Source organism: Mauremys reevesii, linkage group 19, assembly GCF_016161935.1.
Source record: "Mauremys reevesii isolate NIE-2019 linkage group 19, ASM1616193v1, whole genome shotgun sequence".
NCBI lineage: Eukaryota > Metazoa > Chordata > Testudines > Geoemydidae > Mauremys > Mauremys reevesii.
In genome coordinates this window covers 17,113,218-17,135,460 of record NC_052641.1, presented here as the reverse complement: position 1 = coordinate 17,135,460, position 22,243 = coordinate 17,113,218, and the positions used below count along the sequence as shown (strand labels likewise).

General features: G+C 53.1%; 1 protein-coding gene across 2 annotated transcripts in view; it reads left to right on the top strand.

Annotated features, from left to right (window-relative positions):
- The window catches only part of RALGDS (ral guanine nucleotide dissociation stimulator), a 102,440-nt gene that overhangs the window by 21,624 nt on the left and 58,573 nt on the right, over positions 1 to 22,243 (top strand). The window contains exon 1 of one of the 2 annotated variants that reach the window (XM_039506596.1): positions 6,583 to 6,693. The exons of the other annotated variant lie outside the window; for it this stretch is intronic. Within the exon in view, the coding sequence (XP_039362530.1) occupies positions 6,598 to 6,693 (96 nt within the window). The 5' untranslated portion in view covers positions 6,583 to 6,597. Of the gene's footprint in view, positions 1 to 6,582; positions 6,694 to 22,243 lie in introns of those variants that run through there. 2 annotated transcript variants of the gene reach the window in all.

Sequence of the window (22,243 nt, the reverse complement as noted above, 5' to 3'; positions counted from 1 at the left end):
CGAATCCACATCTTCATCTTCAGGGCAACTGGCAGTAACACTGGGCTTTTCCTGGCTTGCTCCTCTGCTGAAGGAAACTGAATGCAAGGAACAGAAGTGGCCAGGTGTATGGAGATCCTGTGGCAGAAATAAGCTTTGATGGGAGTGAGGGTGGAATGTTCAAAAGTGCTCCTTCGCCATTCAGGGATTGGAAGTCAGTGCGGCTTGTGCGCTTATGTCCCTTAGGGCCAGATTGGCAAAGGTACCTTAGGTGCCTACAGATGCAAATAGGCATTAAGTGGGATTGACAAAAGTGCCTAAGTGAATTAGATGCCTAACCTCTATTGACTTTCAATGGGACTTAGGCACCTGGCCTGCTTGGGCACTTCTGTGAATCCCACTAGGTGCCTAAATCCCTTGGTAAGTCTGGCTCTTAGGCTCTTTGTTAGTCCCACCCAGGGGGATTCTGTAGAGGGACTCTGTGGGGATAAGATTTCTGTGTTTATAGAACCAGATTTCCTCCCTCTGTTACTCTGAGTATCAAAGGGGAAGAACTGCTTAGAAACCTTATTTACTTTTCATTCCTCAGGCTGTTTTATTTCCTATTTACATTTCTATCAGCTTGGGGCAATGAAAACAAAAGGGTCCATTTCAAGGTGTTTCTCCTGAGTTTCACATTCTCCTGTGTGAGAGCAGGATGCTGCTATGTTTGGGTTGCAGACAGCTCACGGGGTTGTGATTTCCTTTGGAAAGCAAACTTTCCATTGTCTTTGTGGGATTTCTTTAATATCATGGAGCCTTTGATGTTTGACTTGTAAAACCTTGAGGTCAGATTGTGCAACCCTTGGCGAGCACTGTCTCCTCTGAGCTGTCTATTCCCCTAAGGCCTTGGCTATGCTGCGTTTTTAAGTCACTCGGTACAAATCTGTGCCATGTCTTTGTAAACGGTGTCTATGCTTTGGGTTTGCACCATCACAGCTACACCAGTGGCTAAAATTCCAGTGTAGACAAGGCCTTTTTGTTTACAAACCCTAGCTTCAGTGCCCTAAGTTGATTTGATGATGAGCAGACCTCACACAGCAGCCTTTTCCTTACACTCTGCAGGGATCTGCTGGGCAATCAGTCTCACAGCTGAAAACCTGGGAGCATTTTCATAAAGGACCTTGGGCGTTAACCACCACCCTTTGCTGGGAGAGGTGCATGTCCCAGACAGGCAGTTTTCTATCACTAGGTCAGTGGTGGATCTGTCAGAGCCCACGGGGGCCTGCAGAGGAATCCTTAGTGAACTTCCCTGGAGTTATTCCTTTTCTGACGAGACCTTTACTGAAAAGCGGCATTTTCCAACAATGGTTGCCAGGTGCCTGGCTGGACCTGCAGGAGACAATCAACCCCGAAATAATTAAATAAAAATTATTAATAAAATTAAATAGCGAAGCGGCAGAGAATGAATTGGAGTTTTGCCTCAACCGGGAACCAGGGACTTTGGGTAAAGTGCTCCAGCTGGGAGGATTTTCCCACCAGCTGTGGCGTCTTGTGGCAGGGCCTCTCTACTGAGTCAAGAGGGGGCTGGCGCTTGCAGGTCAACGCTTTCCATGAAGTACAAGGCTAGCGGGTGATACGTGCTTTGGGTCAGACCCTTGTCCATTGATATCGGAGGAACCAGGATCTTTGCACACGACTTCCATTGATGCCAGTGGGTTGAGGAGGTGGAATTACGGCCACATACCCAAGCCCCTGGGGATCCTTGTGGAAGGTGGCTGGCTTGGCGACTGTCATGAGCAAGGGCAATCTGCATTCCACACCTGTTGAAGATCCCTGGTGAAGCCATTCTTGGAAGCTACTGGGTTAGGGTCACTAGTTTCCCCATCCCACCAGAGCTGTTGGGAGAACAGTGAAGGGGAATGAAACATCCTTCGTCGATGGAGACGCTTGTGGTGTCCTCGCAACGACTTCAGATACCTGATGGGGACCAAGGAAGAGCCTCATTTCCCCAAAGAATCCACCCCAGGTTTTATCCTGAGCCCAGTGCATGCTGGGGTCATGGTCAGTGGATTCTCCTCTGGGGATCATATAAAGCTGGTCACCTCCCTGACCAGTCTCAGGGCTCTAGTTTTAAGATGGTGTCAGCAACAGCAGAGTTGGCTTAAGTCTGAGAGTCTGTCACAGGTGAGAATTGCTGCCTGTTGTCCGGGGACATGGAGTAGGACGTAGGATGGGGGGCTCCCCATAGCGGCACTGCTGATGAATGCTGTGAATGCAAAGGAGTAATAGTCTGGAGCCCCATTGCTGGGCCTCTGCTGGTGCCTCCCTGGCAGAGCAAACCCAGCCACCTTTCTACCAGATCCAGCTGCTGCTTGTTCCAGGTGGGCCTGCAGGGTGGCTGCTCCCCTGTGTAACCCCCTAGTCTCTCGCTGCCCAGGCTCCTCTGTTGCAAGTGGCACCAGTCTTTCCCTTGGGCCAGTCCAGGGACTTAATGTTTTGTTTTCCTTTCAAAGTCTTTTGCGTGGTTTCTGACTCTCCCCGAGAGGTTATTTCCCCTCTTTGACAGCTTTATGGCTGCCCTACGCAGAGGTCACTGAGCTCCGGGGCTTGCGGAGCAGGCACTGGCCCCGTGCCAGCCATGTGCTGGCTTGGAGACGATACCCCTGTCGCTTTTCACCAGGGACTGGGGACAGACGCATCTACCAGGCGGACAATGGGCCTCGCTTTCCACATCGCCACTTAATTAATTGCAGAGGCTCCCATGGGAAAGAGCCAGGGAACTGTACTCCCAGGGGACTTCAGGGCTTGAACCTGACCTCCTTTTCCTTCTCCAGATGTCGATTCTGCCAGTGCCCACATACACTGGTTCACTGGCTGGTCTGATGGCGAACCTGAGATGTGCCCACCTGCTTGTTACTGTAGGGGTGTGTCCTGCTGTGCTGATCTGTTTGTTAACACAGGGTTTGTGGAGGGAGCTGGGCTGTGTACACTGGAGCCAGGATTTGAACTTGGGTCTTCGGAGCGGGGTCTGAAACCGTGATCCCTTGCACCTGCTCTCACTGGAAATGTAGTTGGGACTTGAGCCCGAACCCCAGGGGAAGGGAACTAAAGGTCCTTATAGACCATCCTACACAGAGGACTCCGGTCTCCTGCTTTAGAGCATGAGCTGATCAGCACAGGGGCAAGGAGGAATTGCTCACTCCACCCTCTGGTAGAGTGTTGCATAGCACTAATTGGGTGCATTAAGGGCCCCCTTTCTTGGGGGTGCTAGCAGAAGGTATTGGTTCGCCCTGGAGGCTTTAAGCGCCATCCAGCTGGTAAAGCCTATGAGAGAACCCCTCCCCCGGCACTGCTGGGGGCAAATTCCCCTCTCAGGGATGCTGGGGTCAGTCCTTTAGGACGGATTCCCCATTGCTCTAAGGGCCCCTCTAAGCATAAAGTGGCCTTTGGGTAGTGGATCACCTCATGCGGGTGTTCTCACAGGGTAAGGAGCTATCCTGGCTGGTGTAGGAAGAACATACGGGTTCTATACTGGTCCCCTCACAACCCCCAGCATCAGGGCATAGCGGGGATGGTTAGAGAGAGGAAGAGGGTGTGGCTGGAACGCTCGGGCTATTCTCAGCTGCCCATGAGCCATATGGCAGCCTGAGCTCCCATTAGAGCAACCTCAGAGCTGCTCTAACTCTCTGAGAGCCAGGCAGGCCCCTGGACAGGCCCAAAACATGGGTGGCAGATGTGCCAAACCCAGGGGAAAAAAGCAGAAATTGGGCTTGTTTTTGGCTTTATTGGCCTGTGAGTTGCTTGTTGGCTAGTTTTTGGCTTGTAACTTGTTGCGTCTCTTTTTTTGATTGGCTCCCAGCAAGTGGGGGCAAGCAGGGGCAAGGGGGGGAGAGAGTCAGGGGTGCACAGCAGGCCCACCACAGTCCCAGCCTGCACGCCGGGGGGATCTAGTCACATAGAGTGTTTGGGGTTCTTAGGGATTGGCTTGTTTTGAAGTGGGATTAGCTTGATCTTTGGCTTATTGTGAAAGTCGGGTTGCTTATTTACTTCGTGAAAGTTGGCAACTGTGCGGTACAAAGGTGCTATTTAACCCCACCCTCTCCGTTGTCGCCCTGAGCGCAGGCCCTGGGTAGCAGACACTGGGCCCACTGAGCTCAGCGGAGGCACTGCGGATTTACCACAGTGTAATGGTGGGCAGGCTCTGGCTCTCGGCCTCCCCCAGCTGTGTCCTGGTTTATGATACTAGGCTCTAGACAGGGGTGTTGCTGTGCTTGAGGCAGCGTTGCCTCTAGTAGGCACAGCCCCCAGCTGGAGCCTGGGAAACAGTTCCCTCCCATGTGCCCAGGGACAGGCTATCTCTGCAGAGCTGGCGGAGAGATAGTGGCACAGAGGAGGCTCTAGCTTTTCCCCATGAGGCTGTGCATGTGTGAGGCCTGCCCGGGCCCAGTGGCTTGGACAGCTCTGGCTTGCGTGCTAGTGACTCACCCACATGAGGGGAGGGCAGGAAGGGAGCTGCGGCGGCTCCGAGGCTGAACACTGAGCAGCCCGTTACCTAATGGCAGAGGAATGTGAACCCTAACAGGTCCCTGCCTGTGCTCCCCGGGAAATCCACGTGTGCTCCAGGCCAGGGCCTGTGGCCAAGGCCAGCCGGATGGAGTTGGAACAGCAGGGTCATGACTGCTGCCCAACAAGGGACAGTGGAGATCCAGGCCTCCTTGTGTATGCCCAGAGCCGAGGGGTTCCCATTCACTGCTCCCCATCATGCTGTGCATCCCCAACCAGCTGCCATGGGGCTCTCTTAGCCCCTGGTGAATATACCCAGGGTGACTTTGAAAGGCCTCTCACTCCGCACAACCAAAGCGAAATGTTCTATGTGCACAGGTTGGCACTGCTGCGAGATGCCGGGGTGAGGGTTCAGGAGCGTCAGTGCGGGCCGAGGCAGGGCAGCTCTCTGCCACCGGTGCAGGAGATGGGAGTTTACACTCCCCATCCACTCCACCCTTGGCCTGTCTGCAGAGACTACCTGGAAGGAGGCTGGTTGTGAGGGTCGCTCTCGTTCGTAGGGTGGCTCCTTCTCTGTTGGGACCTGGCAGAGCCATTTGAAATCGTACCTGCTGGAATCTAGAACTAGCACTGCACAGAGCACCCAGGGGATTCCAGCCACCTCCCGTCTGCTCACTGGGCCCAGCCACCTGAACCCACTGGCCTGCTCCTTTCTGACCGGCCGTTTCCACCAGACGGAACAGGCCTGATTTCTGGTGGGACTTGGCGCTGAGGGGCCTTGCCATCTGGCAGGAGCCAGTTCTCTGCCGCAGGGTGAGGTGCTGAGCTGTGCACAGGGGAATAGCAGAGCTGAGCGAAGGGTGAACGCAGCAAAGCCACGCTTCCTTGGGGAGCAGCCTCTCTCCAGCCAGCGCCCATCCCCCAGGAAAGGCAAGGAGGACACAATACTGGGCAGAGACACCCCATGGGCCCTGTTCTGTGACGAATCCATATGGTGACCAGCAGCCTCGTTTCACTGGGTCCCCAGTCTCCAGATGCTGGAGGCCAGTGCAGTCGCCCCAGCAGACTCCTGTTTCCTCCTCTGCACCCAAGAGTTGTGCTCCTAATGCTGGTGAGCAAAAGAGCCCTGGGGACGGGGTTTGCTGGGGGACTTACCCATGGAAGCAGGGACACTAAACTCCCGGTGTGGGGGAGAGCTCCCCGCTGACACCGATCCAGGCACTGCTGATGGACCTTGTGGGGGCACACACTCCTCCAGCAAAGCCCCATTTCAAACCCAGGGCAGAATGCCATGGACTCTGCGGCTGGCCAGGCTCCCTGATGGGTGGCATTGCCTGGCCCATGGGGCAAAGCTTTTCACGAGCGAAATGATTGCGAATCTCTCCTGGTCCGTATGAGCAATGCACTGCTCTTCCCTCACAAGAACTCCCAGTGCTCTCCGGGCATGAAATGCCTCCTGGTGCCCCTGTGAGCATAGGGAGGCGTTTGTCTGAAATGGTGCCGTAAACAATACAAGAGAGGGATGGAAGAAGGAAAGAAAAGGGGGAGGCTAAGGCTGAAGTTTGCACTCCCCGCGCACCTATTCCTCCAGCACCGCTTGCCTACCTGACACAACCGCCACAGGGAAATGCTGTAGCTACAGCAGACACAGTTCGATCCTAATAGGAAATCAACAGCAGGCAGGACCTGTTGTGGCTTGGAGACAATGCACAGGGGTTTGCGAGTGCCGTGCATGTAGATGAGGCTGGAAACCCCGCGCCGGTGCAAAGCGGCAGCAGGAGCTAGCGGCATAGATCACACCAAGCGAGAGGAAGAGAGGCTGGGGGAAAGGAGCATGCTGTGGCACGCTTGCAGAGAAGGGCTGTTTCTCAGATCTCGAGAACATCGCTGGCTGCACACGCACACGGAAAGCCTCTTGGTGTGGCTCCTCGGCTCTTTGATTTGCAAGGAAGGAAATAAGACCTCTTAGTGCAGCAGAAGCAGCAGCTGCTGGCAAGATGCGCTGGCAAAGCTGATCAAAGGGAGAGCTTCGATCTACTTCATTGCCAGGGCTGGACTTACTCTTAGTCTAAGAATTGGAAGGAAAGAGAGAGAAAAAGAGGGAGAGAGAGAAATCCTTCCAGCACTGGGAAGATGGAGGCAAAACCTTTGTTCAATGTGCAGAAGGCTCTGGTTCAGCCCATGCAGATGTGCATGCTGGATATTCCCCTGAGCGTTCAGGATGACGATGTGAGTACAGAGAAAGCAAGCAGAAGGGGTGTTCTGGTCGGGGGTGGGGATGGGGCATAAGGGGCCGGGAGGGGTTTTTGATCCCCACCCTCCCATCCAACCAGCAGCGTTCCTGGGAACGGGGAAGTTCTGGTGAAGTTAGAGCTGCCGAGGGCTGGTGTGATCTCCTTGAGCAACAGTTTGTCTGTCTCTCCTTTGCAGAGGCGTATTTTGCGGCAGGCTGTCCCTTGCTCTTCCAAAATCCAGGGGACCAACTGTGGGAGGAAGGGGTCGGGGAAACGTTTCTAGAAAGTTAAATGCGTTTCGCCAGTCAAAGCAAAAGAGGATGTTTGTCATGTGAGGTGGGACAATGAGTGAAACCCCATCTCTGTGTCACCCCAGGGCAGCCCGTCGGTGTGCGCTGCCATGTGTCAATGCAGGACAGTTCTGATGTGGAATTTCAGAAGCACCGTTCAGCTGCAGCGCTTAAATCTCCTTCTGCACAGGCTTTGTTTTACACCTCCACTCACTGTCTCTCCAGCTGTTTAGCAGTTCACTCTGAGTTAGTCTGCTCACTATTACTGTGGTGCAAACCCCACTGGTGCAACTCAGAGTGGAATTTGGCCCATTAAGTGCAAAAATCCTGTTTGGTGCACTTGGGAATCTCCTCCTCAAAGCTGCAGCCAATGCCTGGAAATTCAGAGGCAAGGTTCCTTCAGCAACCTTAACTCTGCCCTATGTGTGAGTACATTACAGACCTGATTACCCAGCGCTGGGCCATGTGACACGCTGCACTGCTCAACGACCCGATATCACTGCCCCTCTTTCCGTAGGCTTAGATGCACGCGGGTGGCATCTGGTCTCCCTGTTCATACTGCATGTTGGGTGATCATATGGTACCCAGTTCCTGGTCCTGTTGGTGTCTGGAACAAAACTGCTTCTGGCTTCACTGGGGGCAGAACTGTGCCCATCATGGGTATACCCAAGAGGGGCAGGCGGAGTTTGGTTGTTGCACGGACATTAAATCTGAATTTCTTGACAGCGGTGCAATTAACGTATTGATGTTGATGTCACACTTATTGCTTGAGTGATTATATTTATTGATGTGAGTCCCATGTGGTGGCAGTGATTTTAAAGAGACCCAAAAAAGACAAAGAAGGAGAAGGCCCTTGTGCCTCCCCTCCCCCACATGCCCAGGCGGCAGGTTTTGGTCCCAGCAGGGTGGGAAACTCCCAACAGGCCTTGCTCAGCAGACTGGTAAAGTGTCTCCATAAATAAAAAGTGACTGGCACAGCAGCTGCAATTAGATACACCCCAGGGCTTTGGCCAGGAGCTGCTGGTTGGCTGCTGTGGCTGTGGTAATGAGGATACCTGCATGGCTGCCGCACAGCTGGCTGGAGCTAGGTAACCGAGCTGTGCATGGGGAGGTGCAGCAGGTGGGGGCTCAGCACCTTGCAGCTCCCACTGCAGTGACTGAGGCTTGGGGGCAGCCCCTGCTTCTCAGGACCGGCTCGGAGGGGCATGGAGTAAGACAGGAAGACTTGTGTTTCAAGGGAGTGAGGAGAGGTGTGCAGCCAACCCGCACCCTCCTCCAGTGCTGCAAAGGGCTGGGGCGAAGAGGGCCGGATCCTGCCAGCGGTCCCGTTGTCCTGACACTTCTATCGTCTCATTCTCCCTCCCATGTCTATTGTGCTCACCGCTGCAGTATCTGAGCACCAGATTTGCCCGTATCTCTTAGGGTAGTGCCTCCTGGCATCTTGTTCACTGTTTGCTTTGTCTGCAGTGTGTTGGCAGGTTCCTTAAGGCTAGAGTGACCAGGTAGCTAGTGTGAAAAATCGGGATGAGCAGGGGGTATTAGGGTCCTGTGGGGCATAAGAGACCCCTATATAAGACAAAGCCCCAGTAGTGGGATGGTCCCAATAATATCAGGACAGCTGGTCACCCTATTTAGGACCAAGGGGCTTGGACAGCCCTAACCAGGCTGAGTGTTTTGTTGTCATGTAACCGGACTCAGAAGTGTCGTGAGTCCAGAATTCATTCGTGCTGGGCAGGGAAAGCAGGTGCTGGATTTACCTGTGACTGTTGGAGCATTACCTAGGGAGCTCAGCTGGGCTGCCCCAGACAGGTAGAGGATTCCCTGAGAGATTATTGTAAACTAAGGGAGAGGAAAGCCTGAACTGGATCGTTATGCTCACCGGAGCTAGCCTCTCAGGACTGAGTTTAGGAGAGGAAAACCCTGGCCTGGATTGCTCTGGAACGGCCTCTCCTTGTTAATGTTGCTCCTGGTTTTACTGCACAAAGTCAAATTTGCTTTTATTTCAGAGCACAAACACTGTATTTTAGGAGTTGTTTCCATTAACCCCTTTGCAGCTGCTGGAGCATGTGCAGGTCTCTGCAGCCAAGTCACTGTGAGAGGCCCAGTTACTTAGCTGGAATGTCGGGGTGTATCCTGGTCCTGGGGGAGCTTGTTTTGGGGATCCCCCTGGCTCCACCAGAGAGCTGTGTTTGTCCGTGAACATACCAGCTCCACTGTTCAGGATGGAAGGGCTAATGGGCATTTCCCCATGGCCTCAGGTCTGGTAAACAGTCCGAATTCTGCTCTCAGTTACATTGGAGTGAGTCCGAGGTAAGAGGAGTCGCTCTGGATTTACACCAGCATCGCTGAGCACAGAATCTGTCCCAGCTTTCCCATTGCAAGTACAGCTCAGCGTACAGCTTGTGCTTTGTCCTGCGACTCTCCTACCTTAGGAGCGTTACAGCGTAAAGCAGGGCAATGCTATACACACAGAGGGCGTCAGGCTAACTCGAAGGGAGTCACTCTTGTGCATCACGCGCAAAGCAGTGCTGGCATTTTCCAACTTCTTGGCCTTCCTGCTTCTAGCAGAGAGCACTTGGATTCCAGCTGGGCGAGTGTCAGCAGGCAATGCTTGGGAGCAGACTGCGGCTTTTGAGTAGAAGGATTAGCATCTGCAGATTGGAGACCAGCTCGTTCTTGCTGTGTATAAACTTGTCTGAGTCCCTGCCGTCCCTCTGCAAGCCTGGGAAGAATTAGCTCTGTTGGGAAGTGGGGGAGCAGTTGCATACAGATATGCTGGCAGAGCTGGCATCCTTTCATACTTCTCCTCTGCTGGCTGGCACCGCTCACACCATAGTGGAAACTTCGGTGGGGAAATCCAGAGCCGTATCTCTTATGTGCCAAAGCGGAAACTCCACTTGAACACTCTCAAGTGCTCACTCGCGCTCTCTGCCCCGGGGGAGGTCAAATTGAGCATATTATTCCCGGCATGCCCATGCTCATATCTTCTGTTGCTGTGCTGGCGGCATCAGCCGCCCGCCTGTGCCAGGACTGGGAGACCCAACCCGGGAGAGCCAGTCAGGGGTGCCTGCCCTGACATTTCCCCTGAAGGAGGAATCTCAGCTTCCCGGGCTGCCTCTCTCAGTGGAGTCAAGTTTGGAAATCTTTGGTGCCCCTGGGCCGGTGGGTATTTGGAGAGGGGGATCTCTGCACCCTCTGACCTCCGTTCTCCAGCCCCCAGGAGATCCCCAAACAGACTCTTTTGGAGACGTATTTCCCAAGACCACGGCCTCTCACTCCCCGCCCAAAATTGCAGGCAGTGATTGTTTCACCCCAACCCCTGGCTCAGCAAACCAGCTTCACCCCCTTCCCAGCCCAGGGAGTGGAAGCCTGCCCAACTTGGAGTGCAGTCTCCAGGGACCTGCGTTCAAATCCTGCTGCAGGTTACAAGCGTGAGAGGAAGGTGGTCTCCTCATCCCCAGCGGATCTTTGTCCATGTAGTCAAACTACACAGTTCACGAGGGGGGCTGGCAGAGCTGCGTGGGGGCCGGGGTGTGGGACAGCAGGGGATGTTGTGGGTCAGGACAGTGGCGCATTGGCAGAGCTGAGCGGGGGGCATGGGCAGGGGATGCCGTGGGGCAGGACAGTGGTGCATTGGGCAAAGTTATGTGGATGAAAACTTGTCCTGTGTCTGCCCTTCACTGGACGTGCCTCTAGTCAGTGAGATCATGTTCTCAACTTCCCAAGCCCAGAAATTCATCCAGCTGCAGAAGGAAGAATGAATGAGCGAATGATTGAATACATGGGCCCCGCCGCAGTGAGCTGGCCCCAGCCCCGATCTGATCTGCTAGCAAGAGAGAATTTGAAGGGACCAGGCGGGGGAGATAAAAAATGAACTTCACGCAAAGGGAGGCAGCGGCTTCCCCAGCACTGCAGGTCCCAGCCTGCGCTGCCTCAGCAGAGTGTGAATGCCAGGGGCTGAGTCACTGACCCCCTGACGCTCTTTCCCAGAAGCTCCCAGGCATGTCAGCCAGTCGTGTTCCCTTGCACTTGATGATGATCACCCCCCACTCCCCCCCACAGTGGTTGCTGTAGGCTCTGCTGTCTTTCAGTGGAGACACGTAGCCCTGTGCACCCTTTGCCAACAGCATAGCACTGCCAACAGACCCCGGCAGCGCCTCTTCCCAGCTCCACCTCTCTGCTCCCTCCCTGCTTAGGCACCAATACCGCCAGGTTAGCAACGTGGCGTCTTTGCTGGCTGCTTTAGGCTGCCATGTTCCTCCCCAGAGTTGGCTGCATTTCCACAATGGGTGAAGAGATATCCGGAAACATACGGCGGAGCCTGTTTGTCTTAGGGTGAAAGAAGCTTTCCACATAGTTTCAGTCTCCCTGCTGGGTACTGTGCAAGCTTCTCCACACGCAGCCCAACCCCTGCATTCTCGGGTATCCCAGACCTTCAACACGTACAGCACTCCTAGTTCGCTAGAAATAATCACTGCCAATTCACTTGACTGATTTCGGGGGACCTGCAGGTAGAGCAGAGATGAATGCACAGCAGGGCTGTCCAGCTGCACCTTGCAGGCACTCTGCACTGTGTGTGTGGATGAAAGGAGTTAGCCCACTCAGGTAAGCCAAACTAGCGTGTGTGTGAGAGATCTGCTCCTCCTGATTAACGTGCTGGAGTTTTGATTGTGCATTGGACTCCGATCCCAGGACGTTTCCTGCAGCCTCCGCTTCTACCCCTGCCAGCCTGCATCCCTTGGGGCCTCTTGGCACAAGCTGCAGCACGTGTTCATTACACACGGGCTTGGGTTGCTTCCCAGCGCGAGGTCGTTGGGAGCCTCTGGCACAGTGGGCATTCGGGGACCATCCCACGGAGTCATTCCCTACCAGGGCGCAGCTGGGATTCGGTTGCCATTGCAGCCCTGGAAATGCTGCTCGGCAGCTCTGGGAATGGGGTGAGAATGCAGGAGCCCAGCTCGACTGAGGGTATTTCAGGGGATACCCGTCGGTTGGTGGGGACCTTAATTCATGCCCCATCTCAGTAGCTTGCAGGATAGAGAATTTGTCCCACCTGAGAATCTCTGTTCAGGCTCAGCCAACGCCGCTGTGCATCCCTTCGGGATGGATGTTGCAAGCACATTCATGCTGGCCTGTTTAGCTGGCACCAATCACCTCTGGGTCACGGTGTTTCCTGTGGCCGGGAGATGCTGTGCAGTGTTCAGAGACCCCAGTGAAAGGGGCGGTTGCGGGAGAAGGCAGAGAAGAGCTCCTGCTCCTATTGTTTTCATGATCAGCTCGAGGGATTGATCCGCCTGCTACCACGTCTGTGATGAATGAGTGATGTAATGGAGTCCAACACCACAATGAGGAGAGTGCTGGAGATACGATGGAGACGGGGGCCAGGGAGGAACCTAGACAGCTAATAGATATTTGACTGTATGGATGGTTAGACAGACCACTTGTCATAAGATGCAGAGTGGGCTGGTAAGCAGGGCATTGGCCTGGGTTTCAGGAGACCTGGGTTCTGTTCCTATTGTGACTGTGGGCAAGTCACTCTGTGCCTCAGTTTCCCCCTCTGTAAAATGGGGAGGATGATGCTGACCTTCCTTTGTAAAGTGTTTTGAGAGCTACTGATAACACGGGATCGATAAAACTACCGTTGCTGGGCCTAATTTTCAAAATCTGGGAAGCCCAGGGCTGTAGTGGGGGGCGGGGAAGGTCTGTGCAATTGCACGACTAATTGGTGAGTACCGTTGTCATGACTGGGGGCTGCAGATCAGGTATTTGGACTGAATGGCTAGTAAAGTATTTTTGCACCCAGTGCTGCGGCTCTTGGTTTTTGAAAAGGAGGTCTAAAGTGTGCGTTAGCCGTGCCAAGCTGACAGGTGTTTAAACATGACTTTTGTCCTTTGTCTGCACCACTGTTTAACCTCCTCTTGGGTAACATGCTGCATTTTCCCAGTGCATCTGTATCCTATTGTGGGGCTTATTGCAGTTCCACTGCAGCACGATGAGAACTTGGCTGGTCAGTGGGAAGCAGGAGGGCTCCAGTGGATGTATAAGCCTGTCCAAGCATCCCTTGGGAGGAGAGAAGGATTCAGGCCATCGATCAAGGGGGAAGGACAGGCGTGCGGGAGTACAGCAGGGTCTGGACAGGAGCTCTTGAGGACAAATGGGTACAGGGTATCAAGAGGCCAGATGGGCAGGGAGAGGACTATTGAGAGGCACTAGGGGAAGACAGAGACGGGCTCGGGTCAGCTGGATATTGGAAGGATAGCTGGCCAGGATGTCTGGAGGATGGAAGGATTTGGGTGGGAGCTCAGATGGAGAGGGCACCAGAAGGAGAGCGGGACGACAGATTCACATGGAAACACAGAAGGGCTGCCTGCAGCTGGGGAAGTGGCGCCCCTTGCTGTGGCCTGCGCCTCTGGCTCTGATTAGGATCTCGTCTGGTGTGATTCGGGGCCAGGAGAAGACATCATTTTCCAGGTATGCAGCTGCTGTTGGCCCATCTGGCAGTAAAGTCATGAGGCCTTTCCCGGCCCTGATGGGAACTCCTGGCCTGGCTCCAGGCTCAGTGTCCGGGACGCGCCCCTCCCGCAGGCGAGGGGGAGACGGACAATTGGCTTTGTGTGTTTTTAAAACAGAAGTAAGTGCACTGGGGGCCCTTTGCTGAGTGATAACAAGCTCCTGCCCAGCAGCTTCACACCGAGTCTCTGTGCAATGTCCTTCTGTAGGCTGGGGTGCAGCACACCCGCAAAAACGCCTCTCCCTGAGAATGGGGCCCTTCCCCATTGCCCTGAAACCAGCCAGTGGGCAGCAGAATTTGGAGAGCTCCCCTCACCTGCAGGGAGTGTCCAGGTGCACTGGAAGAGCTGTCTAGTAATTGGAACACAGATCTGCGGGGAGGAGTTCTGGGTTCTACTCCAAGTTCTGCCACTGACTTGCTGTGTGACCGTGGGCAGGTCACTTTACCTCTCAGGTTCCCTGTCTGTAAGATGGGGCTTGGTAACCCCGTCCTCCCTCACAGGGTGGTGAGGGTTAGCACACAAAGGGCTGTGAGGCCCTGGGTGCAAGGTATTGGTTTGGCACTGAGCAACGCTGAATGGCTTAGCCCTCCTCTCGTCATCCAGTGCTTTTGTCTAATGTATCAAGACCTCACTGCTGCCCAGGGTCTGGTCTAGACTAGAGCCCACTGAACGTGGGGTTAAGTGACTCTCAGTAACTCCCGTGGGGTTTGGATCAGGCCGCTGGTGTCTGAGCTTATACAGTAGCGTGGCAGGTTCTTGAACCTGTGCCCTGCACCATGGGACCCAAACCCTTGAGCTGACATACCACAGTGAGTAGGTCCGGGCGAGGGGCATTGGCAGAGCTGTGCAGGAAGCTTGACTGTGGCTCGCCCACCCCGGCTTCAGATAACGCCCTTGGCCTCTTGCTTCCACGACTCAGCAGAAACAATTGCAAAATCCACCCCCAAAACAGCAAGAAAGGCAAACCGGGAGGGATTGCTAAAGAACCTGGAGTGCTTTGCCAGCAAAAGAGCAGCTGTGAAAGCCGCTCCGAGAAGGGGAAATCAATGCACTGGCTGCTGCAAGCAATGCACCCAGGCTTTTGGGGGCATCTCTGGCATATTTGTAAATGCTTCATCGAATGGCACGTTACATTACACGGCTTTGCCAACTGAACCAGCAACATCTGCACCCTGAGAGACAGTTGGAAGCTGCAGGATCAGGAGAGACCAGTGCAATATGTCCCATTCTGATGTTACACTCTTACAGGGAGCGATGCAGTGTACAGTGTGTCAGCCTAGGGGGTTGGCTCACTTGGTGCAGGAGATCATAGGTTCAAATCCCCATTATGCTGTAAAGCAATGCAATCAATCCACTCCTGTATGGCAATGCAGTACAATCAGTCCAGTGTTGTATTACAATGCACTGCATGTTCAAATGCAATGTAGATAGTCAGTTCCTGGCTATAGCATGCTGCAATGTAATGCAGTGCAACACAACCTCTTGCCATTTATATAACCCACATCAATGTAGTATCTAAGCGCTACATAATGCAGTTACAGAGAAAAATAACTGTGGACACACTTATTCCAATATGAGGGGGCCTTTCCCCGTTTAGCTTATGTTGCTTTGGAAGGGGTTTAATGAAAATCAAAACAGCCACTCTAATACCAGAACAGCAGTAATCATAAGGGGTTATAGCGGTTTAACTATACCAGGGTAACTATACCAGTATCACTGGTAAAACTTTCCCGTGAAAACAAGCCTTAGGTGACATAGGAGCACAAGTCCTTGTGTGTCTCTGTCACTTGGATGCTTTTCCAAATTCCACCCCTTACTCAGAGATGTTCCTGAAGGTCCGTCCCTCTTCGTTCCCCTCCCTCTCTGTGATGTAGTTACCTGCACAGCAAGTTTGACTTCAAAGATATTAGAAAATATTCTCTACTCAAATGGGCTAATTAGTTAAATTGTATTTCACATGCTGATTTATTCTTTTAATATATTTTCCCCAGCACTCTGGAAGCTGGAAGGTAACCACTTAGTTTTGACCTTAGATCCAGGCTCAGGCACCAAGAGGCAGGGGATGGAAAAGACATTTTAGGGCCCATTTTACGCCAGTGCTGGATTGTTCAGTGCTTTGTGTAGTTGAGCTTTAGGAGTAAAAGCGGGCTGCGAGCCCTGGGTCTCTTAGGTTTAACACTGTTCTATGGCACATACAAAAAGAACTTTCAGATCAGCTGTAATGAGCTAGTAATTTACTGTCTACAGCACTTGACAGATTCAAACATCAGCTAATCAGACCGTGCAAGGCTCCTAGATGGGAAGACTGTTGTGCCCTTGCACACAGAGGATGTGCTCAGGTTCCTACAGTGAGTCAGAGGCAGAGCCAGGGTGGGTTAGAACTCGGAAGGGCTGAACTTCCAGGTGCATGCACAATCCACTAGAGCAGACTGCCAACCTCATATCCTTTTACTGGGGTTTAATCCTCCTCCTCAAGTAAAAGCGATCACAAAAGGGAGGCCTAGAGGATGGAGCATTGGATTGAGACTCAGCAGAAGGTTCTAGTCTCATTTCTGCTGCTGGGTGACCCTAGGGAAGTCTCATCCCAGCTCTGTGCCTCAGTTTCCCCATCTATAAAACCTGATAGATTTTCAGGGAAGAGTGAAATGTAGAAGGTTTCTCTTTTAGGGACTGAGCATGGAGAGTGCACTGCTGTATCCCCTCACCCATCCACATGGCCCTTTTGGGTCACAAACTTCATTCTCCAGGGCTCCCAACCCGGCTCCTTCCCCCCACACTCACTGCTAACAACTTCCCAAAGGGAATAGCCCTGCGATGCTGAGAGCCTTAGGGAGTAGCCTGCTGCCTAGGATCAGCACATCCCAAGCTGTCACACAGCCCGCCTGCCTCTCCTGGCCTCCTCATCAGCATTAAGTGCCTCCCTGTCTGTGGCTGTGCAAGCGTGAATGGAGCAGAAGGGTTTTGCTGATGTGCCTGGCTGGTGCTTAGCCTGGGTTTGGATTAATCGCCAGTGCACAGGCTGTTTGAACGGACTGACAGTAATGAATCAAAGACATTGGCATGTTTATCTCACACGCTGTGTCTTTTCCACTGCCCCTGCATTGGAGATGTTATCGGGAGGGTGGAGCTGCAAGCTAACAGTGGGACTGTTTCCTGGCGAAGGCAGTCGTTCAAAACAGCACACCCTCTCCCCTTGCTGTCAGCACAGAGCACCAGGCCCTTCTGCGGCGTGGCGCGAGGGATGGGCTGGTTTCTTTGGAGGAAGCTAGAAACCACAGAAGACGTGATCCAGACCAAATCCTCCTCTCACATCCAGAGGTGTAAATCCAGAGGGTGTTCTGTCAAGCCAGTGAGGTTACTCTGGGTTTGCACCAGCCAGGCTGAGAGCTGAGTTAGGCGCCACGAGGCATGAGGACTGTGTCTGCGCTGACAATCGTAGACCCCCGCCCCCGTGTTCTGTACGGCCCCTGCAGTAGGAGTTTCGAGTGGTGTCTCACCCTGTTCTGAGCAGGACTGGATGGCAGCGTGGCTGGCTACACTAGGGTTACCATGGTTGCTCGTCCTAGTGGAGCTGCGTGGGTGCCAGAGAAACAGTGGGGGACTGCCCTAACATTGTCATTGTCGCCTACTGTAGATTCTCCTGCCTGTCTGTGCTCTATTCCCTGAGAATAACCCAGCCGGTGACGTGTGTTTCATTTAACAGGCCTCCCGTTTTCTTTAACGTTGGTTTCAAGACTCAGCAAAAACCGACTCAGCAGCAAATGCCAAGAATAACCCCACGCGGCTCTCAGTGCTTTTCATCTTCAAAGCACTCTGCAAACATTGGCCGGTCGCATTAAATGGGAATGTAATTAATAATCCCAGCCAAACCCTTTGTTTGCCCAGAGTGCAGGCAGAGAGTTCTCTGCGAGGGGCCCTCTGCTTTGGAGCCTTGAGGGCTGAAATAGCTCCGGTGTGTTGGCCACCTGGAAGAATTGTTTTGCTCAGGCTTCGGAGGAGGGAGGTGCCTGCTTTGGGGGCGCTCTCATAGCTTGTGTGGTGAGTGGGAGTTGGGTGCCGTTTAGCTGAGGAAGCGAGGGGGCTGTGTGGGGGTAGGTGCCGGGTTTGGTTATACGTCCCTGTTCGTGGGTGTCGGAGGCAGCGAGAGCTTTCAGAAGGGCGCTTCTTTGTGTACATTTATCACTGGGTCACTGCGGTGCCAGTCCCAGCAACACGCACTGAAGGCAGCGTGAGCATCAGTCAACTTGACGAGACTATATTGGTGTGACAGGCTGGCCAAGGGTTGCCCCTCCCTTGTCTGTCAGTCAGGTAGGAACCACGCAGGCGAGGGTTACTCCTGGGGCCTGATCTCCTGTGCCCTTTTGTGCTTGGCCATGGAAATCTCATTCACACACCCAGTCATCCCGCTATCCAATGCAGTCTCAGGCTCCTCACCTCCCTAGCAATTCCCTCACACTGGTTTCCTCTACATCACATGCACACGCCAGGGTAACGTCTGATCTCTCCAGAAGTGTAGGCTGGTGAAGTTTATACTGTGCTGTTAGAGGCAGGAAGTCTTTGCCCTCCCCAGCTGTAGGCCCAGTCGGTTTATTCAGAGCAGGCCTTCCCTTCAGAGACCCAGAGCTTGCCTCAGGTGGGGAAACGGATCCTCTACAAGTCAGCCACCTCTCTCCACCCCTGGCCCCAGTGGGATGTGATCAGGGTGGGACAGCATGTGGTGAAACTGCCCAGGTGGTAACAGAGGACATCAGACCCCGGGGCTGTGAGGCCAACACTTTTCACTGGCACTAAAATTACAGTCCACTAACAGACCCAATGGCAGGTTTGTATGGGGATGGGGTGAGATGCTGCAGACCCTCCCGGTGAGGGGCATTGCAGGGCCAGGTTGCATAGGTGCTGGGGGTGCTGCCGGACCCCCTGGCCTGAAGTGGTTTTCATCATATTCAGTTTGGTTCAATGGTTCTCAGCACCCCCACTCTACAAATTGTTCCAGCACCTGCCAGGCTGCCCCATTAGGGTGCTTTGCCCTGACTTCCTTTTCTTTCCTCCAGGCTGTGTGTCTGCTGCTTTCCCGGCTTTATCTGGCGTGTGGGTCACAGGCCAATACCAACTAGAGCATGCGCTTTCCATGAGCCGTCAGTCCAGACTCCATCACTCAGACCATATCTTCCAGCTGCGGCTGGGAGGCTCCAGGGAAATTGGGAGTGAGGGCGTTGGGTGCTCCCGTTGGGCTCCAGCAGAGGGACTTTCATACACCACTGAGCACCTAGAAATAGCTTCCCCTTGTAGGAGGGGTAATGTAGCAATATTGCATTTGAATGAACAGCGCTGGCGGGGTGCCATTGCACAAGCTGTGGGATTGGTGCAGTTAAAGCAACTTTAATGGTCAGTGTGCTGCAACCTGGGAAAGAATTGCCACTTCCTGCAATTGTTTGATCGACCTGCTTTCAGTGTACGAGAATCAATGACTGTGTTTTATCCACTTCTGGTGGTAACTGTTGCAGTGCAAAAATTAGACTGAAACGTGGGTAAAATACCACGTGCCAGATCCTCAGCTGGTGTAGGGCAGGGTAATTCCAGTGGAACTATCCCAGTTTACACCAACTGAGGGCATGGCTTGATGTGAATGGTTCCACCCTAAAGCTTGTGTCTGTCACTGTATTTCCCCCCTCGTTCATTCTGTTCACCTAGCACCCGACGTCCCTCTATCCCATTACTGCTGGTGCGAGAGCCTTCTCCTCTGCAGCTCCTGGAGTCTGGGGTGGCTTTTCTCTATCACTCTGCCTCCCCCGCATTCCATCTGAGCTGGTATCTTCTCTCCCTTGCTTCTGCCTCTTCATTTCTCTCCCTCTCCACTCTCATTTGTCATCCTGACGTCTTCACTAGGTCATCTCACTCCGTAAAGCATCTGCTGTTGAAGTTCGTGAAATGATCCGTAATCAAGCCCTGTTAGGGCGCATGGTCGCTGATTGTTATTTGTTACCCTTCTGAGCGCTGCGGCTGGACAGAATAATTTAGCAAACTGTCTGTGGGCAGTGCCTAATTTGTAATGAAAGAGGTGCCGGGGTTCAAGCAATTTTTTTTGCATTTGTAACTGATGCAGCAAGCCCAGAGGTGCTGGGGCTATGAACTGCCACTCCTAGAGCACAAATTAACCACTGGCTGTGGGACTGATGGAACCCGGTTGGCTGCTGCTGAACAGTTTCATTCAATAAGGGTCTGTCAATACAATTTGCTGTCAGCTGTCAGTTTGCGGATGGGTTTCGGACGGTGCCATTAGAAAACCGGCTGCCGTAGGGCGCGCTAGGAAGGCTGTGTGTACAAGTGACGAGGACGGTGGGTGGGTGCCTTTAAAAAAAAAAAAAAAAGTCAAGTCAATGTATTGACTGATGTGGTTTGTTGTAGCAATTCAAACAAGTGCCGTAATTTAAATCAGTCATGTGGGGCTAGATTGCCCCCGGGCTGAGCCGCCACACAAGGGCATAGGAGCCTCTGTACACTGCTTCATGGGTCTTGGATCTGGGGCTGGGCACTTTCTCCTTTCTCCCCCCATCTACCATGTGGGAGGGGAAGTGGCCAAGGCTGAACTCTCCCTCCCCCAATGCACCAGCCATCACACTGAGCTGGCAAAGGGAGAGAACAGTATTGTGATATGGGTAGGGGCCAGCAGCTAATTACTACCCTGCTAGAGCAAGGGGAGTGCAGGGAAGGTATGGTGCTTCCCTGGCGTCTGATGCCTTCCCTCTGCGACTCCATGCAGCTCAGCTTCGATTTCTGAACTGTGGCTCATCCTCACTCAGATGGCCTCCGTGGGGAACGGGGTTTGCCATGCGATGAATTAAGCCCCATCATTACACATTGGGGTGACATCCTCTAAAACCATGGCCATTCACTCTTCCGGGAGGTTGGACCCGGGGGCTACCTTCTCCCTGTTGTGACAATAAAAATCCCAGGCCACAGCCGTGCTCCCCTGGGGAGAGAGGAGTGTCAGAGACGGGGTGATAATGCTGAAGTTTGGGTAAACTGGGCTTGCATCTAAGGGTCTTGGTTGGCGTGAAACAGAAGCTGCTGGCCTTACAAAGAGACTTGTGTTGTGCTTGCAGCTCACCTTGATGCCTCCAGCTCTGCTCCTGTGGTTTATGGTGTCGACAGAACCTGTTAATGGAAATATAGCCTCGAGTAGGGCATATCTTATCTCTCGTAATGCATAGGGCGTCTGGACTATCAGTCAAGACACCTGTGTTCTGTTCTAAGCTCTGCTACTGATTCACCATAGGGCCTTGGCCATGGTACCAAATCTTTCTGTGCTTCAGTTTCCCCACCTATAAAACAGATAAACCCCCTTTCTAATGGGCTCTGAGATCCAGATGATGCTATAGAAGTGCTGCACATCACGGCCATGACTCAGGACAACATACAAGCATGTGTTTAGCTTTTAGCGCATTCTTAAGTGCTGTCCTGGAAAGGAATGCTTTCCTGAACTGGGGCCTCCGGGCCTACTGCTGCCGGTCTTACTCACATCGAGCAGTACCTCATGACTCAGCGAGCCTCTTAATTTCAGCGTGACTGCTTGCATAATAAAATGCTACTCCCCTTGTGTAGAGGATGGCATGATTCAACTCTTTATCATTATCGAATAGTATAACCTGTTGGATTTTACTCTCATGCATTTTCAGTATTGATGCCTCTGCTGAAAACCTTGGTCACACCTCACCCTTACCAAATGCAGAATTTCAGCTCCCATCCCGTGCGGGTCTATTCACAAGCCCTTTAGCACACTGTCATGCCAAGATGCTGTAGCACAGAGGTTCTCAAACTGTGGTCCGTGGACCACCACTGGTCCATGGGTAGTTCCCTCTGAGGTGCGTGCCTGGGCGGCCGCACACAAGAGGATGAATGGAGAAGACACACATGTAAGGTGAGGTGGTGGCCTTGGGGGGAATAGGTGAGGGGGCAGTGGGGTGAGAAGAGGGGGCGGGGGGAATTTGGGGTGTGCAGGGCTGCAGCGGCCACAGAAAGAGGCGACTTTCCCCAGTTCCAAGGCTGTGGCTGGCGAGGAGAGACGGCCCTCCTTCCCAGCCTCAGCTCTGTGGCTGCTGTGGTGGGGGAGAGACCCCCCTTCTTCCCAGCCCCAGCTCGGGAGAGAGGGCACATCCATTGCATTAGAAAGGTAAGACGACTGATATTAAAATATGAGTTGTGTGCTTTTATTTGTAGAACAAAAAAAGTTAATTATTATAACCTTTTTTACATAAGGCTTTTATCTAAAGCGCTTTACAATAGTTAGCTAACGGTACAAACAACATTTGGAAAGATCAGCAAGTGGTCTCTGAGACCCTCAGCAATTTTCAAGTGGTCGTAAAAAAAAAAAAAAAAAAAGTTTGAGAACCACTGCTCTAGCACAAGAAGCAGGAACTCTCCGCAGTGTAGCCAACTCTTGCAACATGTGTCGTTTTTCCTAAAGCCCCAGCTCCTGGAGTCATGTGAGACTGTAAGCTCTTTGTGGCTTTTGTCCTGTGTCTGTACAGCACCTAACACAGTGGGGTCCTGGTCCATGACACAGCATGGAATCCCCAATCCAGTTTGGGGTGCACTGTGCTTTTTCTAATTTGGGGGCCAGACCCTGCCTGCTCTCCCCAGCCCAAGCCCCCTTTGCAGTTTGCAGGAAGGGGCCCTTGATTTGGAGATGTACAGAAGCTGTTGGGAAGATGCCTGGAACTGAACAGTGTGACAATCTCAGCAG